Raw genomic sequence first — 23,090 nt, 5'->3', positions numbered from 1 at the left:
ACTCATTCAAAATACTAATAAACCCATCACGATAATATAAATAACATTTTGATTAAAGAAACCCAAGCCATGCTGAGCAGAAGAAACCATGTGATTTAAAGTGGGTCTTTGGTAAATTTTAAAGAATATCATAATAAAGAGTAGACAAAAGCCTTGGCTATTGGTAATTGAGCTACTAAGCAACTGGATCAAGAAGGACAGGATGCTACCTGTAATACGCTTTTTTGGTTAACCATCACCTACTTCAAGGAGCCCTGGTGGCACAGGGGCTAAGTGCCTGGCTGCTAACTGAAAGTTTAGGAGTTCACAAGAGAAAGATGGGGCAGCCTGCCTCCATAAAGATGAACCAAAACCAAACCCATTGCTGTGCAGTCGATTCTAACTCAATAGCGACCCCATAGGACGGAGTAAAACTGTCCCATAGGGTTTCCAAGGAATATTGGGTGGATTCAAACTGCTGACCTTTTGTTAACAGCCAGCCTCTTAACCACTGTGCCACCAGGGCTCCCCCCAAAGATTAAAGCCTTGGAAACCCTGTGGGGCAGTTCTGCTCTGTCCTGTAGAGTTGCTAGGAGTCAGAATCGTCTGTACAGCAATGATTTTTTTTTTTTTTGTCTTTTTAGGGAGCAGTGAGTTTATGTTAATGGAGAATAACAACTCAAACAAGGAGGGCGAGAGTGGTTGCTTAGCCGGAAGGGTATAATCAGTGTCACTGAATGGGTTAATTACTCTAGGTTCTTTATTAGGCTCTGGAATGAATCACAATTGTTCTAAAGCCCTCAGTACTCTGTAGCGTATACATCTACCATGATAGCTTTAATCTTGCATCATCAAATGTTCATGAATACCTTGAGTTTTAAGATCCCAGAGATTTTGTCTTTTTAATTTTAAGTGCAAATTGAGGAATAGTCATCAGTTCCACTGATACTTAGAATTTTTTAAAGTTAATGAACTTATGAAAAAAATGTTCAATCTCACTAAAAAATGCAACATAGAAGAAACAGCGTGTTTTCACTTATCAAATTGAAGTTTAAAAATAACATTTTAATGCTGGCAAGAGCGTAGTAAAATGGTCACTTCTTAACTGCCGGGGAAGTCTACGTTTCTATGATCTCTGCAGGTGAGTTTGGCAGTTACACTCTTTCATAGAGTAATATCGCTTGTAGGGATTATTTTTGTTAAAATTGTTAGAAATTCAAACAAAGGTTTATATAGGAAGATGTGGCAATAGTATTTCTGATAGAAACACCATAAATGTCTTACAGTAAAGGAGTGTTTCAGTTGTGGCATTCTGCAATTACAGAATACTGTACAGGCATTAAAACGGTGTTTATGGAAAATATGTCATGGTATTTGAAGAAATTTTATTCCGACATGATAGATAACCTCATCTCAGCTATTACTAAAAAAAATGGATGAAAAATTGTTAGAAATATGCTAAACTATTAAAGTAACTCTTACTACTTGGTGGTTTTATGAGAGATTATTTTCCTCTTTATGTTTTCTCTATTTTTCAAAAATAGGGTAAGAGTGCTTTCTAGATACGTGAAAGCACACGTGATCTTTGTAGCTGTATTCTGAACTTGGCCTGGACAGGAACTTCTATTTTCTAAAGAGTAGGCAAACCAGACATCTCTGAGGCTAATTGTTATTTTAAGTCCCTTTTTCCCATAATGACTTATGTGCTTACTCTTCAGATAAAAATTTTGATGATGAAGATTCTGTGGATGGTAATAGACCTTCCTCTGCCAGTTCTACGTCATCCAAAGCTCCACCAAGCTCACGAAGAAATGTTGGAATGGGAACCACCCGCCGACTTGGGTCATCCACTCTTGGGTCTAAGTCTTCAGGTAAGACTAAGCTCTCTGTGGTATTCTGGGGTCAGTGATGCCAGCTTTTAAAACCAGAAGTGCATGCTACTTGCCTTCTTGTGTCCTTCAAAGATGAAGTAGTTCAGCTGTGATGTGTTTCTGCTTATGAATAGCAGCGGAACATTGTCTGATATAGTGGTGGGAGATGAGCCCCTTACGTAAAAAGACACTCAGAATACGACTGGGAAGAGGTGCCTCCTCAAAGTAGAGTCGACCTTAATGACATGGGTGTAGTTAAGCTTTCGAGACCTTCATTTGCTGATGTGGTGTAACTCGAAATGAGAAGAAACAGCTGCAAAATCCATTAATAATAGGAACGTAGAACGTAGGAAGTATGAATCTAGGAAAATCGGAAGTCAAAAATGAAATGTAATGCAAAAACATCGATATCCTAGGCATTAGTGAGTTCAAATGGACTGGTATTGGCCATTTTGAATCAGACAATCGTATGGTCTGCTATGCCAAGAATGACAAATTAAAAAGGAATGGCATCGCATTCATCATCAGAAAGTACATTGGAAGGGAAAGAGGCCCCGGATAGATAAGTAAAGCATTACTGAAAAAGAAGAACAAAGTGGGAGGCCTAACACTACCTGATTTTAGAACATATTATACCACCACAGTAGTCAAAACATCCTGGTACTGGTACAACAACAGATATATAGATCAGTGGAACAGAATTGAGAATCCAGACATAAATCTATCCACCAAGTCATTTAAATGGAGAAAAGACAGTCTCTTTAACAAATGGTGCTGGCGTAACTGGATATCCATCTGCAAAAAAATGAAACAACACCCATACCTCACACCATGCCCGAAAACTAACTCAAAATGGATCGAAGACCTAAATATAAAATCTAAAAATGATAAAGATCATGGAAGAAAAAATAAGGACAATGCTACAGAGCCCTAATACATGGCATAAATAGTATACAAAAACATTAGTAACAATGCAGAAGAAAAACTGGATTACTGGGAGCTCCTATAAATTAAACACTTATGCTCATCCAAAGACTTCATCAAAAGAGTAAAATGACTACCTACAGATTAGGAAAAAGTTTTTAGCTATGACATCTCTGATCAGCAGCTGATCTCTAAAATCTACACGATACTGCAAAAACTCAACAACAAAAAGACAAATAACCCAATTAAAAAATGGGCAAAGGATATGAACAGGCACTTCACTAAAGAAGACATTCAGGCGGCTAACAGATACATGAGGAAATGCTCACGATCATCAGCCATTATAAAAAAACCACCCAGTGCCGTCTAGAGAAATGCAAATCAAAACTACAATGAGATTTCGTCTCACTCCAACAAGGCTGGCATTAATCCAGAAAACACAAAACAATGTTGGAGAGGTTGTGGGGAGACTGAAACACTTACACACTGTTGGTGGGAATATAAAATGGTACAACCACTTTGGAAATCGATTTGGTGCTTCCTTAAAAAGCTAGAAATAGAAGTGTCATATGACTCAGCAATTCCACTCCTTGGAATATATCCTAAAGAAATAAGAGCCTTCACACAAACAGATACATGTACACCCATGTTCATTGCAGCACTGTTTACAATAGCAAAAAATGGAAGCAACAAGGGTGCCCATGAGCCAATGAATGGATAAATAAATTGTTCCATTAACACAGTGGAATACTGTGCAACAATTAAGAACAACAGTGAATCTGTGAAACATTTCATAACATGGAGGAATCTGGAAGACATTATGCTGAGTGAAATTAGTTGCAAAAGGACAAATATTGTATGAGACCACTATTATAGGCGCTTTAGATAAAGTTTAAACAGAAAAGAAAATATTCTTTGATGGTTACGAGTGTGGGGAGGGAAGGAGAGGGATATTCACTAACTAGATAGTAGACAAAAATTATTTTAGGTCAAGGGAAGGGCAGCACACAACATAGGGGAAGTCAGTACAACCGGACTAAGCCAAAAGCAAAGAAATTTCCTGAATACGACCAAATGCTTCCAAGGTCAGAGTAGCAGGGACAGGGGTCCGTAGTTTCAGGGGACATCCAGGTCAACTGGCATAACAAAATGTATTAAGAAAACGTTCTGCATCCCACTTTGGTGAGGAATGTCTGTGGTTTTAAACTCTAGCAAATGGCCATCTAAGATGCATCAATTGGTCTCAACCTACCTGGAGCAAAGGAAAATGAAGACTTTCAAAGACATATGGTAAAGATGAGCCCAAGGGACAGAAAGGGTCACATAAACCAGAGACCCCATCCACCTGAGACCAGAAGAACTAGATGATACCAGGCTACCACTGATGACTGCTCTGTCAGGGAACACAACAGAGAATCCCTGATGGAGGAGGAGAACAATGGGATGCAGATATCAAATTCTCATAAAAAGACCAGAATTAATGGTCTGACTGAGACTGGAGGACCCTGACGGTCATGGTCCCTGGACCCTTTGTTAGCCCAAGACTGAAATCATTCCCAAAGCCAGCTCTACAGACAGGGATTGGACTGGACTATAAGACAGTGACACTGGTGAGGAGTGAGCTTCTTGGCTCAAGTAGATACAGGAGACTATGTAGGCAACTCCTGTCTGGTGACAAGGTGAGATGGGAGAGGGGAACAGAAGCTGGTTGAATGGACACAGGGAACAGAGAGTGGAGAGGAGGAGTGTGCTGTCTCATTAGGAGGAGAGCAGCTGGGAGTACATAGCAAGGTGTATATAACTTTTTTTATGAGAGACTGACTTGATTTGTAAACTTTCACCTAAAGCACAATAAAAAAAATTAATTAAAAAAAAGAAAGTAATGGCCTTGGTGATAAAAATGATGCTGGAGGTTGCATGATAGAATTTTGAAAGACCAAAGGCTTTTTCATTGTAAACAGACCTTTTTCAGCAACATAAGTGGTGACTATACACATGAACCTCACCACATGGAATATACAGGAATCAGATTAACTACATCTGTGGAAAGAGGCAATGAAACAGCTCAATGTCATCAGGCAGAACAAGGCCAGAGGCCAACTGTGGAGCAATCAGTTGCTCATGTGCAAGTTCAAGTTGAAGCTGAAGAAAATTAGAGAAATTCTACTGAGAGCCAAATATGACCTTGAGTGTATCTCCTCTGAATTTAGAGACCATCTCCAGAATAGTTTGACACATCGAATACTAATGACTGAAAACCAGTTGAGTTGTGGAATGACTTAAAGGGCGTCATACATGAAGAAAGCAAGAGGTCATCAAAAAGATAGGAAAGAAGGAAAAGACCAAAATGGATGTCTGAAGAGACTCTGAATCTTGTTTGCTGTTCAGTGTTGTCTAGTGAAAGGAAAAAATGATGAAGTAAAAGAGCTGAACAGAAGATTTCTAGGTGGCTTGAAAAGGCAAAGTACATTATTATAATGAAATGTGCAAAGACTTGGAGTTAGAAATCAAAAGAGAAGAACATACTCAGCATTTCTCAAGCTGAAAGAACTGAAGAAAAAATTCAAGCCTTGAGTTGCAATATTGAAGGATTCTATGGGGAAAATATTAAATGATGCTGGAAACATCAGAAGAAGATGGAAGGAATACACAGTGTCACTGTACCAAAAAGAATTGGTCACCATTCAGCCATTTCAGGAGGTAGCATATGATCAAGAACCCAATGGTAGTGAAGGAAGAAGTGCCAGCTACACTGAAGGCACTGGCAAAAAACTAGGCTCCCGGAATTGACAGAATATCAATTGAGATGTTTCTGTAAACGAATGCAGCACTGGAAGTGCTCGTTGGTCTAGGCCAAGAAATTTGAAAGACAGCCACCTGGCCAACTGACTGGAAGAAATCCATATTTGTGCCCATTCCAAAGAAAGGTGATCCAACAGAATGTGGAAATTATCCAACAATATTATTAATGTCATAAAACAAAAAAACCAAACCCAGTGCCGTCGAGTCGATTCCCACTCATAGCGACCCTATAGGACAGAGTAGAGCTCCCCCATAGAGTTTCCAAGGAGCGCCTGGCGGATTCAAACTGCCAACCCTTTGGTTAGCAGCCGTAGCACTTAACCGCTACGCCACCAGGGTTTCCAAGAAGAACGGCTTCCCTGACCGGGAAAAAAAATTTTTTTACTTGTGTATGACATTGTAAGTGTATTAATGTCACACACAAGTAAAATTTTACTGACGTTCATTCAAAAGTGGTTGCAGCAGTACATTGACAGGGGAGTGCCAGAAGTTTAAGCTGGATGGAGACTAGGACATGGAACCATGGACGTCATTGCTGATGTCAGATGTATCTTGGCTAAAAGCAGAGAATTCCAGAAAGGTGTTTACTTGTGTTTTATTGACTGTGCAAGGACATTCAGGTGTGTGGATCATAGCAAATTAGGAACCTGTACGTGGAACCTGTACATGACGAAGAGGCAGTTGTCCAAACAGAACAAGGGGATACGGCGTAGTTAAAATCAGGAGAGGTGTGCGTGAGGGTCGTATCCTTTCATCATAGTTATTCAGTCTGGATGCTGAGCAAATAATCTGAAAAGCTGGGACCATATGAAGAGGAATGGGGCATCAGGATTGGCAGAAGACTCATTAACAACCTGCCGTATGTAGATACAACCTTGATTGCTGAAAGTGAAGAGAACTTGAGGCACTCACTGATGAAAATCAAAGACTACTGCCTTCAGTATAGTATGGATTCCACCTCAACATAAAGAAAACAGAGATCCTCCAAATTGGACTAGTGATAAATGGAGGAAAGATTAAAGTTGTCAAGGATTTCATTTTTCTTGGATCCACGATCAATGCCCATGGAAGCAGCAGTCAGGAAATCAAAGGATGCGTTGCCTTGGGCAAATCTGCTACAGAAGACCTCTTTACGGTGTTAAAAAGCAAAGACGTCACTCAAGACTAAGGTGCGCCTGACCCAAGCCACGATTTTTTCATTTTCCTCATATGCGTGTGAATGCTGGACAGTGAATAAGGAAAACCAAAGAATTATTGATGCCTTCATATTATGTTGTTGGCAAAGAGTATTGAATGTACTATGGACAGCCAAATAATGAACAAGTCTGTCTTGGACGGAGTATAGCCAGAATTCTCCTTAGAAGCAAGGATGGATGATGAGACTTTGTCTCATGTACATTGGACGTTACCAGGAGGGACCAGTCCTTGGAGAAGGACATCACGCTTGGTAGAGTGTCATCTAAAAAGAGGAAGACCTTCCACGAGATGGATTGTGACCCAGTGACTGCAAGAATGGGCTCAAGGACAACTATTGTGAGGGTGGTACAGGGCTGGGCACTGTTTTGCTCTGTTTTACATGGGGTTGCTGTGAGTCAGGATGGACTCCACAGCACCTGACAACTGGAACATGTTTCTGCTTGATAGTCTTTAATTAAGTTAGTGCTGAGCTGCATACTGACGGGTGCCACACTGTGGAAAGCAGAGACTATAGGGGATGAAGCCAATGCAGGAAGGCAGAGCTGATGGCGCGTGAGTGCACCCTGACGGCATTGTTGGATCGTCTGTATACAGCAACAACAGAAGCAACTCTGGGCCTTTTAACCCCTGTCTATTCACGAAAGCTGAGACTGTCCTGAAGTCAAAACGTACTTTCCGTCTTTAAAATGTGTTTTGTTCCTACAGGTAGGATTGTTGCTTAGGAGACCAGTATGGATGTTGAATTAAGTAAATCTAGAGGACTTTTTTTAGAGGACTTGGAGTTGGTGGTAGGATTCCCTGATGCTTTGAAAATTGCTTTACAAAGATTTCTTCCTTAAATCCCTCAAACCCTTTTCCCCCAATATATGTCCCTTGACGCTGTGTCATATACAGACCTTTTTTTTAATATAATTTTTATTGTGCTTTAAGTGAAAGTTTACAAATCAAGTGAGTCTCTCACACAAAAACCCATATATACCTTGCCGCACACTCCCAATTACTCTCTCCCTCCACTCTCTCTTTTTGTGTCCATTTCGCCAGCTTCTAACCGCCTCCACCCTCTCATCTCCCCTCCAGGCAGGAGATGCCAACATAGACTCAAGTGTCCACCTGATCCAAGAAGCTCAGTCCTCACCAGCATCCCTCTCCAACCCATCGTCCAGTCCAATCCATGTCTGAAGAGTTGGCTTTGGGAATGGTTCCTGTCTGGGCCAACAGAAGGTCTGGGGACCATGACCACCAGGGTCCTTCCAGTCTCAGTCAGACCATTAAGTCTGGTCTTATGAGAATTTGGGGTCTGCTATCCCACTGCTCTCCTGCTCCCTCAGGGGTTCTCTGTTGTGTTCCCTGTCAGGGCAGTCATCGGTTGTAGCCAGGCACCATCTAGTTCTTCTGGTCTCAGGATGATGTAGTCACTGGTTTATGTGGCCGTTTCTGTCTCTTGGGCCTATAATCGCCTTGTGTCCTTGGTGTTCTTCATTCTCCTTTGATCCAGGTGGGTTGAGACCAATTGATGCACCTTAGATGGTTGCTTGCTAGCGTTTAAGACCCCAGACGCCACTCTTCAAAGTGGGATGCAGCATGTTTTCTTAATAGATTTTATTATGCCAATTGACTTAGATGTCCCCTGAAACCATGGTCCCCAGACCCCTGTCCCTGCTACGCTGGCCTTCGAAGCATTCAGTTTATTCAGGAAACTTCTTTGCTTTTGGTTTAATCCAATTGTGCTGACCTCCCCTGTATTGTATGCTGTCTTCCCCTTCACCTAAAGTAGTTCTTATCTACCATCTAATTAGTGAATACCCCTTTCCCACCCTGCTCTCGTAACCACAAAAGAATGTTTTCTTCTCAGTTTAAAGTGTTTCTCAAGTTCTTATAATAGTGGTCTTATACAATATTTGTCCTTTTGCAACTGACTAATTTCACTCAGCATAATGCCTTCCAAGTTCCTCCATGTTATGAAATGTTTCACAGATTCCTCACTGCTCTTTATCGATGCGTAGTATTCCGTTGTGTGAATATACCATAATTTATCCATTCGTCCGTTGATGGGCACCTTGGTTGCTTCCATGTTTTTGCTATTGTAAACAGTGCTGCAGTAAACATGGGTGTGCATATATCTGTTCGTGTAAAGGCTGTTATTTCTCTAGGATATATTCCGAGGAGTGGGATTGCTGGATCGTATGGTAGTTCTATTTCTAGCTTTTTAAGGAAGCACCAAATTGATTTCCAAAGTAGTTGTACCATTTTTCATTTCCACCAGCAGTGTATAAGTGTTCCAACCTCTCCAACATTAATTATTTTGTGTTTTTTGGATTAATGCCAGCCTTGTTGGAGTGAGATGAAATCTCATTGTAGTTTTGATCTGCATTTCTCTAATGCCTAATGATCGTGAACATTTCCTCATATATCTGTTAGCTACCTGAATGTCTTCTTTAGTGAAGTGTCTATTCATATCTGCAACTCTCATTTTACTGTTAACATTTTAAATTTATATGCAGAGTGCCTACTGTTTACCTCTGGAAAATTGCATGGCACTGCTTTTAGAACTACAGTTACTGTTGGCATTGGACTTTGAGCTTGGGCTAGTAGCCAGTGAAGTAAAAAAGCCAATGCCTATGGGTAAATGAAAACTGGAAGAAAGGGTTAATGTTCATGTGGTCTCTTCTGATGGTCTTCGGTGAATTCTCAACTGGCCCTGGAATCTTGTTATCTTGATCAGCTTGGTGGCACCAGCTTCCCCGTACCGACAGCAGGGTCAAACCATTGCTTTTCTTTGCTGTCGTCCCTCACCTGTGTTTCTTCCAAATCTCAGTTGTGTAGGTTATGCCAGGAATACCCGCCCCATCTGCCCCCTTAGCACTGCTGTCACTCGTTATCCAAGGATTTCCCTGCTAAACCCTTCTCCTCAGATCCTCAAGCTCAGGGACTGGTATCGGTCTTGAGTTCTTTGCAGAGAGCGTTCTGGCGCCTCGCACAAAGGAGGCGCTTGGTGAATCTCTCCACACAAAAGCAGAAACAGAGGCTATCGTCTGATATAGCTGGCTTTCGCACAGTGTGAGTGGTCTTCCATCAGGAGGGATACCACATGTTGACTGGTGCCAGGAATTATCTTTAAAGCCCTTTTCTGTTCAGGCAGTTCTTCAGGACCCAAATACCAGCTAGCGTGTCTGGTGAGAAGCGCTTAGAAGAGCAGCCAGTCTCCTCAGTGTACATCATTAACGGGTATAAGAGTGAGCATAGATACTCGTTTGGAACTTTTATTATATAAAAAAGCTGTGGTAAAATGTCACCTGATTTTCATATTAGCAGGAAAAAAGTAATTTTCTCCCAAATGATAGTAGCATTTAACTTGTAAATATACAAAAACGTCTTACAGCAGGTGGTTAATTTAATCATTTTATGGGGGACGTTTGCAATCAGTGCATAAAGGAAAAATTGATGCAGTTATGAGTTCAAGGAAACGGAGATGTTTCGATAGTGATATAAAAGTGAAATGAAACTGTTAAATTCTTTAGAACTGGTTTGATTATTTTACAGATTTGTGCTAGATTCCTTCCAAACATGATCTAATTGACTTCTTAAAGAATGTAAGTTTCTGTTAGGAATCTCTCGGAAGATTTGCATGTTAATACAATATAAATCATCTAAATACTTCAAAGTCCAGGCTCTCCCTGCCTAAACAAGTAGTCTCTAAATGACTTTAAGCTAACATAGATCACGTTGTAGAATACTTGATCTTGATATTAAAAATCAATAAATGTGTGTCAGTTCCAAGATGCTCAAAAATTTTAATAAGCCTTTTGTAAAACAGGTTGGTCTTCTAAATTGCAGTATTGATTGTGTATATTTAGACTTCTCCAGTGTTTCATAACTGTTACACATTAAGTTTTTAAAATTAATTTTTTTTAACAGCTGCGAAAGAAGGAGCTGGTGCTGTTGATGAAGAGGACTTTATTAGAGCGTTTGATGATGTACCTGTAGTACAGGTCAGTGAGGATGTTTGAGTGTGATTAGATGCAAGGCTAGACTAATTCTTCAGTGCCCGTTCCTGAATATGCCTTCAGTGAAGTTCCTTACTAGATCAGGTAATTTTAACAAAGAAGACTGAAGGAGCACTGAGGTACAGACTAGAAAATGCTGGAACCTTTTATATCTGAAACGAAGAACAAAAGTCAAGGCCCAAGATCTCTCAGTGAAGCTGGACAGAAGTTGCTTGCTGTAGGAATAAGTTTGTGGGGCAGCTCAGAGAAAAGAGAGAGAAAAGATTAAGGTAGAGGAGAGAAGAAAGAAGTAAGTTTAGGAATTTTCCTTAGAAGATTTTGTATATTTGAAGGATTTGGGTGTCTGAAAAGCTACAGAAATTGGTTTAATAAAAGCTTACTTCATACTATCTAAAGGAGAGATTATAAAAGTTGGGGTATAGCCACACTTTTTTTTTTTTTTTTTTTAACTGTTTTGTGCCTTAGTGTCTTCACATGGTGATGGGGACTGTGTAATAATGTCCTTTCTCAGCCTGCATTTGCTGCCCTCTGGGTTTCTGTGGCACCTACTGGCTGTGTGAATCCCTTGCCACCTGCTGCTTGGTTTCCATATGTGTATAAATCAGAAGAGAAGCATCTGAGGCTCAGGTTCACCCTTAGATACTTGACCTTCCCAGGGTGCCTAATTCATGGCCAGTTATTCCCCTGCCTATCTCATAAATAAGTTATCGGAATAAATCAGAAAGTAGGCTTCAGAGTTACAGGTCTTACTTGGTGTTACGAACGATGCTAAGAGTAACAGACCGTGCAGGTACCCTTGACTCTTCCCCCGTAGGCATCTTGTCCTTTTATACGTGAAATTTAGAGCAAAGCTGTGTGTGTACCAGAGGGTCGTCCACACGTGGCCAGTAGATCTAGTGGGTACACATTCACAGCAGGAGAGCAGCTCATTCTCAGAAAAATCTGTCAAGATTTTATCTTACAGCTGATTCTTAAAATTGAAATCATTTCTTATACTATACTTACTAAATGCTTTTGCCTTTATGTAATTAAAAAGTAATCTTTGTTTATTCTGTAAATCTTCTAGTATTGATTATAAATTAATTTTACTTACAGATTTATTCTGCCCGAGACCTTGAGGAATCCATAAACAAAATTAGGGAAATACTCTCTGATGACAAGCATGACTGGGAGCAAAGAGTAAATGCTGTAAGCCCTTGATTTCTTGTGATGACATTTTCATTAGATTTATCTAAGCGTTCTAAATACTTTTTATGAAATCAGTACAGCTTTAATGAACTTTAAATAGTAGGTATTTTAAATGTAAATAACCATGTAAATAACTTTATCTTTTCAGTAGAGTACCTCAGTTCTATTTCTTACTTTAAAACATACCACCTTACACCTTTATATATCCTATTCTTTTAGCAGAGATCTATGGTGACAGCCTCCCATCCTAGTAAAGATTTATTCTGTGATTGTTTGCCAGTAAAGTGCCTTGGTAATGGCATTTCCAGTGCATATCCCTCAGCATCCCTTTCTTTCTTCATATCACTTGCTAGAAAGCTGTGTCTCTATTTTTAAAAAGGTATTAATGAAAGTAAGTGGGCTGAATATTTAAGTGGGAGTCTGTTTTATCTGAGGAAAGCTATTCTGCATTGGCTGGCTGGCAAGAAGAGAAGTGATAAAATTGTTAGTACGTTCTATTTCAAATTCAGGTTAACGTTCTAATAACGATGCTGTGGAGCGTAATACAGAAAGACGAGCGTTGCTTAGTCCTTCAGTTTATTAAATAAATGGCAGTGGGAGGTGGGTGTGTGAAAAGGTAAGGGTAGGAGGGTCTTTACAAACCCAAAATGAAGAATTTAGTTACTTTATCATTTGTTTAATAGAATCTATAAATACACTAAAATGTTTCCAATTAAAACAGCAGCACATTTTCTAGAATTCTGATGTATCTGTCATAGATATTTAGATACTACATTTAAAATTTTTTGATATGTAGATTTGTTATTATTTAATTTTGGCTAAATTATTTGGGGTAAAACTTTTGATACTAGTTGAACTTTGACATTGATCTCTGTTCTGTTTGATGGCTTCTATTATTCAGTATATACTGTTTGAAGAATTGTTTTGTAGATCTCCTAATTTTCCTTGTCCCATTAGCTAAAAAAGATTCGATCTTTACTTTTGGCTGGTGCTGCTGAATATGATAACTTCTTTCAACATTTGCGTCTCTTGGATGGAGCCTTTAAACTATCTGCTAAGGACCTGCGGTCTCAGGTAGTGCGGGAGGCTTGTATCACGTTGGGGTAAGGACTGCCATGCTCTGATTCTCCCACCCCACAACATAGTCTCGTCAGAATGCATCGCTGAGGGGTCATGGATTGTGGGTCTCTTTAATGTAACTTCCCATTAGTCTCAAGACCCATTCTGGTTATGCTTCTGTCGGTGTTCTTACAGAATTTCCTGCCCAGTTATATAAAGTGTCACCGATTTTTAATTTTACTGTTTTCTATAGCATAGCTCTGTAATCTCTATTGTAAATTTGAAGCAGTTATTAATAATATAGAAAAATGAAATTTTATAAAATTCTATTTCTCCTTAGATTTTTCATTGATTTTGCTGGCAGGATATAGCATAATTATCAGAATTTTTGCATGTTTGTGTTCAGAGTACTATAGCTATAAAATTTGCATTAAAGTCATATCCTAGAGTAAAGTTTCATGCTGACTAGACCCGTATCTATGTTTGAAGCAAAAACTCGTGTGAGATTGTGTGTCAGAATATCAGAGTGGGAACAACAATAAAGAGGCATTGCCTCTGTGTAAAGTTTTGGCCAGATATTGAAGCAAGAATATTATATGTTAAAAATAAAAGGCCAAACGGAAAAAAAAAAAGGATTTTTTTTTTTCAGATTTATGATTTATTAGTATACAGTCAAGGTGTTTGTTGTTTTTTGCTATTTTAAGACAAATTAATTAGAAATGACTTATTAAAAAAAAAAAAAAAAACCCTCTTGGTTTAATGGCTTGTTGCCAAGCCTTCTACATGCACATTGGAAATATTTTTTTTAAGCATTTTAAAGAAAATACAAGGGATAATGGACCCTTCATCCTTTTAAGCTTAAATGAAGGCTCTAAAATGTTAAAAAAAAAAAAATTATTTGCTTCAGTGTTCACAAGAAACTGAACTACAGCCCAATATTCCCTTCTTGTTGTAGGCATCTGTCATCAGTTCTGGGGAACAAATTTGACCATGGAGCAGAAGCCATCATGCCAACTATCTTTAATTTAATTCCAAACAGTGCCAAAATTATGGCCACATCTGGTGTTGTAGCTGTGAGGTTAATCATTCGTGTAAGTATGTTTTAGGGTTATACATACAATAAAAAAAAAAAATAAGCAAGTGGTAAATAAGATGGCAAGAAATATTAGAGGCATTTTTTTTTCGTTAGCATGATTATCACATTTGGCTGTAATAATAAACATTTTGGAAGTAAAGTGAAGGGTAAGGAAGGAAATGAACCATCTGTAACTCTAGTGTATAAAAAACCACCACTGCCAACGTTTTGGTATGTGACATTTTCCATGTCTTTTTTTTTTGATATGTAGTTGGAATCATGCTGTAGGTAAAGTACTGTCTTTTTCCCACTTAGTTGTAACATAATGAACATGTATCTTCCATAATGTAAATTACGGATGTGCTGTATAGTTGAAGGGTTGGTCGTTGATTCACCACTGGCTTCCCATGTTCAAACATCTGCTTCTCAGTTTTTACTCTATTGTTTCTCCAGGTATCGTTCCTGTTCTTCCTTCGGTAATCCCCAGTCCTTTCATTTGATATCTGTGCCTGTACTTCTCAGGTTTTACTCTGTTGTTTCTCTCTCCAGGTATCGTTCCTGTTCTTCCTTCGGTAATTCCCAGTCCTTCCATTTGATATCTGTGCTTGTACTTCTCAGGTTTTACTCTCTTGTTTCTCTCTCCAGGTATAGCTCCTGTTGTTCTTCTGTAATTCCCAGTCCTTCTATTTGATATTTTTGCTTGTGTTACTCATCTGAAACTCTTAGTAATTGTACATAAGCACAGAAAAAGTGTTGTTTTCTGAGCCCTACTCACTAAAATTTAAATTATCCAATTAATGCATACACAAGTTTTCATTAAAACCTTATATTTCACAAAGGCTTAAAATGAAGAACAACAGTTTTCTATGTCACCCCCTCCTCTTTTCCCCAGAGGAAACCCATGAAACCTTGGGGGTTGGTGATTTTAACTAAAGTCAATCCATAATTATTCCTGATTCTATGGATTACTTAGTTTGTATTATTTTTAGTTTCTCCTGTTTGCTCTTCATACTTCAAAAAATTAAACCCAGCGCCATTATTGGGTATTTCCATTGAAACAATCTCAAAGTATATGGGTGCCAAACAGTGCCGAAAGCATGCTGTCTCCTTTAAAACCCCTCATACTTCAGCTGCTCAGCTAATTTAAACCCACAGCGATGATCTGTTTTGAATTTTAGACTTATTTACATATCATTGTATTGTCTGGTTTTGGCTCAATAAATTTTGCACTGACCTTTGGCGATATCCAGTGAAGTTCTAACCTGAATATATAGGTGCTTTCATTTTTTTTTAAGTAAGTTGTACAAGGAAGTGGTTCTCGTAGGTTTTTTTTTTTGTTTGGTATTTTCAAGTCTTTATCTCTGTTTTTTGTTCTTCTCCACAGCACACACACATCCCTAGGCTAATACCTGTCATAACAAGCAACTGTACCTCCAAGTCTGTCGCAGTTAGAAGGTAAATTTTTAAAGGGTTTCCTCATCAGTTTTGGACTTTTTGAAAAATTATAACAAACTCCAAATCTCCCTCAGTCAAAAAAAAGTTAATGTATGCAATTTTTAATATTACTTAGGTTTGTTGCAGTAAATGCTTTTGACTTGAAAGATCATGATTTGAATTTTCTGGAGAGTGAACTTGGACAACCTCTGCTATGCTTGTATTTGTAGAGTGTGAGTGTGAGCAAGAGAGAGGCATGACGACAGAGGTGAAGGTGTGTGAGAGAGGAAGAGAGAGGCATGGTGACAGAGAGATGAAGGCATGAGAAAGAGGCATGGCGACAGAGAGGTGACTGTGTGAGAGAGAGAGAGGCTAGGCGAGGGAGAGGTGAAGGTGTGAGAGAGAGAAAAGCATGGTGACAGGTGAAGCTGTGTGAGAGAGAGAGGAACATGTAGATGGAGAGGTGAAGGTGTGAGAGAGAGAAGCATGGTCACAGAGAGGTGATGGTGTGAGAGAGAGAGGCATGGTGATGGAGAGGTGAAGGTGTGTGAGAGAGAGAGAAACATGGTGACGCAGAGGTGAAGGTGTGAGAGAGGGGCAAGGCGATGGAGAGGTGAAGGTGTGAGAGAGAGAAGCATGGTCACAGAGGTGATGGCGTGAGAGAGAGGCGATGGTGTGAGAGAGAGAGGCATGGTGATGGAGAGGTGAAGGTGTGAGAGAGAGGCAAGGCGATGGAGAGGTGAAGGTGTGAGAGAGAGGCAAGGCGATGGAGAGGTGAAGGTGTGAGAGAGAGAAGCATGGTCACAGAGAGGTGATGGTGTGAGAGAGAGAGGCATGGTGATGGAGAGGTGAAGGTGTGTGAGAGAGAGAGGAACATGGTGACGCAGAGGTGAAGGTGTGAGAGGCATGGCGACAGAGAGGTGAAGGTCTGTGTGAGAGAGAGAGAGGCATGGCGACAGAGGTGAAGGTCTGTCTGTGAGGGAGAGAGAGGCATGTTGACAGACAGGTGAAGGTGTGAGGGAGAGAGAGGCATGGTGACAGAGGTGATGGTGCGAGAGAGAGAGAGAGAGGCATGGCTACAGAGAGGTGAAGGTGAGAGAGAGAGGCGTGGAGACAGGTGAAGGTATGAGAGAGAGAGAGGCATGGTGACAGAGAGAGGCATGATGACAGAGAGGTGAAGATGTGTGAGAGAGAGGCATGGTGACAGATGTGAAGGTGTGTGAGAGAGAGAGGCTTGGGACAGAAAGGTGAAGGAGAGGACCCCTGTAAGTTCTTTTCTCCATCCCTGAATAAAGGCAGTAACTACGTGCAAGAAATAAAATATCATACATATTACTGGCAGTAATCCAATATTAAGTTTCTAGGTGGTGCAGACGGTTTATACTGGACTGCTAACCTACGGTTGGTGGTCAGTCGCCCTCAGAGGTACCATGAAAGAAAAGGCCTGGCAATCTGCTTCCGTTAAGATTATAGCCAAGAAAATCTTATGCAGCAGCTAGTTGCCAAGTCAGAATCAACCCAGCAGCTAACAACAACAAACAATTTAGTATTCCATAGGATGGAGGAGGTATATGTTTGCGTATTTTGATGGTGATTTCTGGCATTCTGAATCCTGACCAGTCACCTGCTTCTGCTGCATAGTTACGGGGGCTATACACAGAGGATAGCCCAGGCAGATGCAAACTGGGTGACTAGCTAGGGCTTTGCTCACAGATCTCTGCCTTGTCTTGTGTTCTGATGAGCTACCCTAGACCATGTGTAAGGAATGAGGACTTTTCTCTTCTAGCTCAGATTCTTGACTGTTAGGCCACTGGGTCTTCAGAGAGTCTATTAAAATCTGTGGACCCTCTTCCCGGCAAAATGTAAATACACCAGATAGTTCTGTTTAGGTCTTCAGGGAACTCGTGGACGCCTCTAAAGCCTCTCAACGTACAACATTAGGAACCTCGTTGGGTAAATTAATGGCAGGCCTGGACAGCAGCTTCTGGAGCCTGTTTCTGGAATCCCTATTTGATCTTAGCCCAGTGAAAGAGTTGTCATTAAGGCTTAGAGCCCAGCTCACATAGCTGCTTGTTGCTCCTTTCCTGGACTCTACTTTGGTCCTGCTGTACTTCCACAGGTGAGGACCCTTCTAAGCAGGAAGCAGTGAGATCCATCTTATTGACAATTATGTGGAAAGCAAGAGGGAGAAAATAAGAGGGATAATCCAACTATATGAAGTCTAGAGGAAAGAAATTTGGTTCTTCCACTGAAAAAAGCTGGATTTCTAATGGCCTGGCTTGGTTGCCTGTGTTTGAGGAGTGCCATCTGCCCTCGAACCACAGTTTACCTTCTCCATGGGAGGAGAGCTGAGCAGCTCTAGCTTACCTTAGAGATGAGAGTGTAAACTCAGCAAGATAGAGGGCTTCTTATGAACTTGCAAACCTGAGGGGCTCCGCTTGAAGCCTTAGTCCTCCTACTTACTAATTAAGTGGCCTGCCAGGAATGAGGGCATCCCTCTGCAGGCTGTTCTGAGGATTCACAGTTGTGTCGGTAAAAGGCGCCTAGCACTTAGTGAGAGTTTAGTAAATGGTAACCATTATTAGCATTTGTTGCTGCTGTTGTTACCGTTATCATCACTACCATTTTAGGCTTCCAAGGAAAATTCAGGATATTTTTCCTTTGTATAAGACAGAATCTTTCCACTAAGGTGTTATTTGTGTTTGGGGTGACATAGTTCTTTGTTGTGGAATGTTGCAGAATGTTTAGCAATTCTAGCCTCTGACAATACCAGTAGCAAGTTACAGTCACTGTAACAATAAAAATGTCACCCCCCCCACCACCAATTTCTGAAACATATACCATGATTCTTGGCCTTACAGTCAGTCAGTCAGTGAACATCAGTCAGAGCCCTGTGTCTTCATGCAAAGTAAGTAATAGACACCACGGGCTCAGCTCCCCCGCCTTTACACAAGCAACAGACGCTCAGGCCCCTGTTCCCTGAGAACCAAGGAGGGTAACGTAACCAGCACAGCTCAACCTGTGCCTAGCTTTGCTTTGTAGAATTTGCGAAAAATGGGTCGCACAATTTCCTGGCCTTTAAGAAGCTTGTAAGTTAGTTGGGGAGATTGGAAAATGCACGAAAGGAAGACTAGTGCAAAGCAGTATAAGAGGGAGTGACAACAGATGTGTCCTGGATTTACCTGTTCAGAGGAAACAGTGATTACAGCTAGCTGAGCTGAGAGTTGAGCCACTTTTTGAAAGGTAAGCAGGAGTAGGTGAAACAGAAGTGAAGACTGGGAAGTGCTGGGGCAGGCTGGGGTAGGGGCAAGGGAAGCGGCCACGAAGGAAGGAAGGGCGGCCGCGAACGAAGGGAGTCCCGAAGGGAGTCCGTGTGTTCAGCGTCCTTGCCTTTGAGAAAGCTTGCTTTACGACCCCTCCTCCCACACCTGCGCCAGCCCCTGGACCGAGGTCACTACGCTCCCCCCACCCTCTACCACCCCCAGCCCCAGGTTCGAGGTTGCTAGCTCCTCCCCACCCCCCCACCCCTGCACCAGCCTCAGGACTGAGGTCGCTAGCTCCCCCCGCCTCCTCACCCCCCCACCCCTGCACCAGCCCAGGCCAGGGCCCGAGGTCGCTAGCTCCCCCCCACCTCAGCCCTGGCCAGCTCCAGCACTGAGGTCACTAGCTCCCCCCACCGCCCTACCCCCACACCAGCCCCAGCCCCAGGACTGAGGTCCCCTGGACTGAGGTCCCCTGGACTGAGGTCGCTAGCTCTCCCGTGTGCACCCTGGCCCTGCATGCTGTTTCCGATCTGTCTTAGTTTCGGGGCTGTGTCTTGGCTGTCATTGTATTTCCAGCATCTAGCACAGGGTAAGAGTTTACTAAAACTATTAAGTGATGAATTATATGGATTATGACATTTTAAGTTGAAGAGGATCATGGAAAAGAGTCTCTGGTCATTTCATCAGAGAAAGATTACCTTCTTATTTGTGTTTCCTTGAATGGGTTCCCAGGACTATTGAGGTTTACACCTATAAAGATAGGAACGCTGGACGCTAAAAAAAGGAGACCGTAAAGTGGTAGGGCCCGAAGAGTGCAGGAATCAGACCAAGAAATACCACAGAAATGAGAAGACTTGAGAAGGAAGCATGCTTGAGAAGGACAGATTGAAGGGAGGGATGCAGCAGAGTGGCTAGGGAAAATCAGTTCTGATCACTGCCTAGGGCACTGCTACAGGGAATGTGGGCAGCACTCTGTTTTCATGGCATTTTCTACATTTTTGTGCAAGGCATTCTGTGAAATGAGTGCAAACGCTAATTCCCTGATTCAGTTAGGTACACACTGGTGTTCACACGTACAGTCTGCAGTAAGGAATATTGGGGAAGGATGAAGGCAGGTGACAGTGAGCTCAGTTTCTGATTGGAAGCAAACCTGTACCCCATCCCTGTGGCCCTGTCACCTGTCTCTGTGACCACCATCGATGGCTTAATTACTTTCATTTGCTTTGGCTTACAGTCAATTTTGATTCCTTGTTTATGTTCCATTTTTCTAATAATAAAAAGCTGAAGAAATTTAATAATTATAAAAAGTAATGTTGGGTCACTTAAGAAAAATAAGCTCAGTTACGGGTGATGGAAAAGTTTGGAAATGGGTAAGAGTAATGGTTGACCGACATGGCGAACATAAGGAATGTCACTGAAGTGTACATGTGAAAATTGTTGAAATGGCAAATGTTTTGTTATGTTTGTTACCACAATAAAGACAAGATGGAAGACGGGGAAAAAAGCTGATTTATTTTCACTAACATACAGATCACTAAGTTATATATATATTTTTGACTGCTTTTCAGGCGCTGCTTTGAATTTTTAGATTTACTTTTACAAGAATGGCAGACACATTCGCTGGAACGGTAAGCATCTGATTTGAAACTTTTTTCCTTTGAATCTTGAGATTTAATACCTCAGTGAGTGCTCCAGCCCATTTTCTATAAGACGTGAAGGAATTTGTGTGCATGGCTGTTTGTTTTGAGCCACATAATATTGGCAGAAACTTTTAATAAATTTCATTTATTAAAGTAACAGTGTGCCACATAACGTGGTCAAGTGTGCAGCCAAAGGTAGGACCAGCTCTGTTGGCTCCCGTCCTTTCGTGTGACGTTCCTTTCAGCTCCGCAGGGTGGGCTGCAAGGGTCCTCTCAGGCCCATAGAAGAATTTCACTCTTTTGAAAGTTTTCTTTTTTATTTGTGTTAATAGAAAGTCAAATTCACTGCCTATTCAGGGTGATGTATGGTGACGTTCACACCACTAGTATAAAAAGTAGGATCGTGGTAGAATTCTTGAAGAAGTATGTTTTTGTTAATTTTGAGGTTTTTTTTTTTTTTTTTTTTTAGCATTTTTAGTCCTATAAATTTTAGGTGCCTCTTCTTTCTGAGTTAAATTTAGAGAGAATAGATAATGATCTTCTGCCATTCATTTTTTAACGGTGTACTATATAGCATGTGGATAATTTGATGACATATTAAGTGTTTTATTAGTAGTGGAATTTTAATAAATTTGAGTATGCCTTTAGGTCTTATACGAGTCAGAACCGACTCAACAGCACCTAACAGCAACAACAACGTAGGTCTCATTCTAGATGGCAGTAGTCAAAGATAAAACTAAGCCTCCAGGAGGTAAAATTCCACCTGGAAATAAATATTTTGAATCTAGAAAAATAGTCACACGTGTTTTTCAGAACTTCCTTGTTCTTTACTCGCTTGGGTATTTATACTCTTTATCTGGGGATGGTTTTGGAATTTAGAGGTGGGAAGTGGACTTGAGGGACTTAATGTGGGGACAGGTGAGCAGAGTGGAAGGCCTGAAGAAGACTGTCCACCTTCTGGCCTAGCATCTGCCATTTAGCAAGTGCTCACACAGTGTTTATTAATGGATGAAGGAATGAGGCAAAGGCTTTGACTGGGCTAATACAATTTGTCGTTGGTCTTTGTTCTGTAAACTTATTGAAACTATTTATTCCAGGTGTTTCCTTTTTCTTTAAACTCTGTTAAATATTCCATAAGACATTTTGATTTCTTCTTAGCTAGGGTAATACGTAACTAAAAAGAGTACTTATTTATAAAATGGTTACATGATTTTATAAAATTGTTCATATTAAATGGTAGTGCAACTTGGAAAAAAACATTCTGTTTAATTACAGAAATGTGATGTTGAAGTTTCTTTAGGGTTAAGATTATTATTAGCTCATTTTCTATCCTATAGAGACTAATTCTGACCATGGAAAAAACAGAGTTTTGTTGTTTGGGCTCATAAAAGATTGAGCTAAATAAGTGTGACCTGGGGAAAAAAAAATTGGCTGTTAAAAATGAATTACATACTAGTTACCAAGATGGGGTGGGGCATGGAGGTCAAGCACTGGGGCAGAGTTAGAAGCGTGAAAGTTCTGCAAGAGCGTTCTGATCTTTTTAAGCAGCATGTTAGCTGGCTGACCTTGGCACAGAAGGCCCCATGTTCCTCGTTACCATTTGAAGTTATTTCCTGTACCTGTTTTCATCCACATAAAGCCATATATTTATGGTTGTTACTGCTTTCTTTTCCAAACATCTAGGCACATATCAGTGTTAGCCGAAACGATAAAGAAGGGAATTCACGATGCTGATTCTGAAGCAAGGATAGAAGCCAGAAAGTAAGTTTATATCATACGCCTCTTCTCTTATTAACTACTTTTGTAATTCAGATTTACTCTCTGGATTGCCTCATTAAGTTACCAGACCATGTTAATCATGACTTTTTATATGACCCAGAAAGAACATTTCAGAATCTTTCTCTAGGTTTTTTTTAAAGAAGGTTTTCTTGTGCCCAGGCTTGATGTTATTTGAATATAAACAGGGTTGAGGTAGGCAACAGAGTGCTGATTTTTAAATTTATAAGAAATTATCCTGAGTTAGAAAAGTGCTGTAAGCATGATCAGTGTTTTTCTTAATAATTAAGCTCTGTTAAAAGTCAAATCATAATCCAAACCTGCTTTATTGATTTCCCATGGAAACTTATTGTCATGGGGGACTGTAATCACATCTTTGCAAGCATAAAACCATCGTTGTTGAATGTGCAATGACAGAAGTTGGATTGACCTGACATGCAGTGGCGTCACACTGGTAGCTTGTTATTTCCATCTCACATTTGGGGTGTTTTGGCTATCAGGACTGGTTATGTTCCCACCGTGTGGCTGTGACTGCCAACATTGAGTTCCTCCCTGGGAATAAGTTTGCCATTGTGACCATAAACACTGTATGTTGCATGCTAGGACTTAGTCTTTCCTGGGTAGGGCATCAAGATGCATGCTGCTAATTTTGCATCTATGACTGCTTTTTCTATACTTCCGTAATTGACCAGCTTTTCTAACTGACAGGTTAAAGTCTAGCCTTGCTAGCCTGGAACATTACAGTTTTACATGGTTGCGTAAACGCATCCTAAGCTGACAGTCATTGCCCCTTGACTACCCTCACAGTTAAATTATGTTTTCCTTATTTCTGATTTCCTTGAAGAACCTCAGTGTAACTCCAAAGTGCTCACCACAAT

General features: G+C 40.6%; 1 protein-coding gene across 1 annotated transcript in view; it reads left to right on the top strand.

The window, feature by feature from the left end:
- The window catches only part of CLASP1 (cytoplasmic linker associated protein 1), a 373,393-nt gene that overhangs the window by 227,724 nt on the left and 122,579 nt on the right, over nucleotides 1–23,090 (top strand). Inside the window, exons 9-16 of the mRNA XM_049889062.1 lie at nucleotides 1,698–1,850; nucleotides 10,689–10,762; nucleotides 11,873–11,965; nucleotides 12,923–13,068; nucleotides 13,980–14,115; nucleotides 15,484–15,554; nucleotides 20,365–20,424; nucleotides 22,120–22,197. Coding sequence (XP_049745019.1) covers nucleotides 1,698–1,850; nucleotides 10,689–10,762; nucleotides 11,873–11,965; nucleotides 12,923–13,068; nucleotides 13,980–14,115; nucleotides 15,484–15,554; nucleotides 20,365–20,424; nucleotides 22,120–22,197 — 811 coding nt within the window. The remainder of the gene's footprint in view (nucleotides 1–1,697; nucleotides 1,851–10,688; nucleotides 10,763–11,872; nucleotides 11,966–12,922; nucleotides 13,069–13,979; nucleotides 14,116–15,483; nucleotides 15,555–20,364; nucleotides 20,425–22,119; nucleotides 22,198–23,090) is intronic.

The sequence above is a fragment of the Elephas maximus genome, chromosome 6 (genome assembly GCF_024166365.1).
Source record: "Elephas maximus indicus isolate mEleMax1 chromosome 6, mEleMax1 primary haplotype, whole genome shotgun sequence".
Taxonomy (NCBI): domain Eukaryota; kingdom Metazoa; phylum Chordata; class Mammalia; order Proboscidea; family Elephantidae; genus Elephas; species Elephas maximus.
The sequence above is the reverse complement of the archived record's forward strand: the minus strand, read 5'-3'. Positions and strand labels throughout refer to the sequence as shown.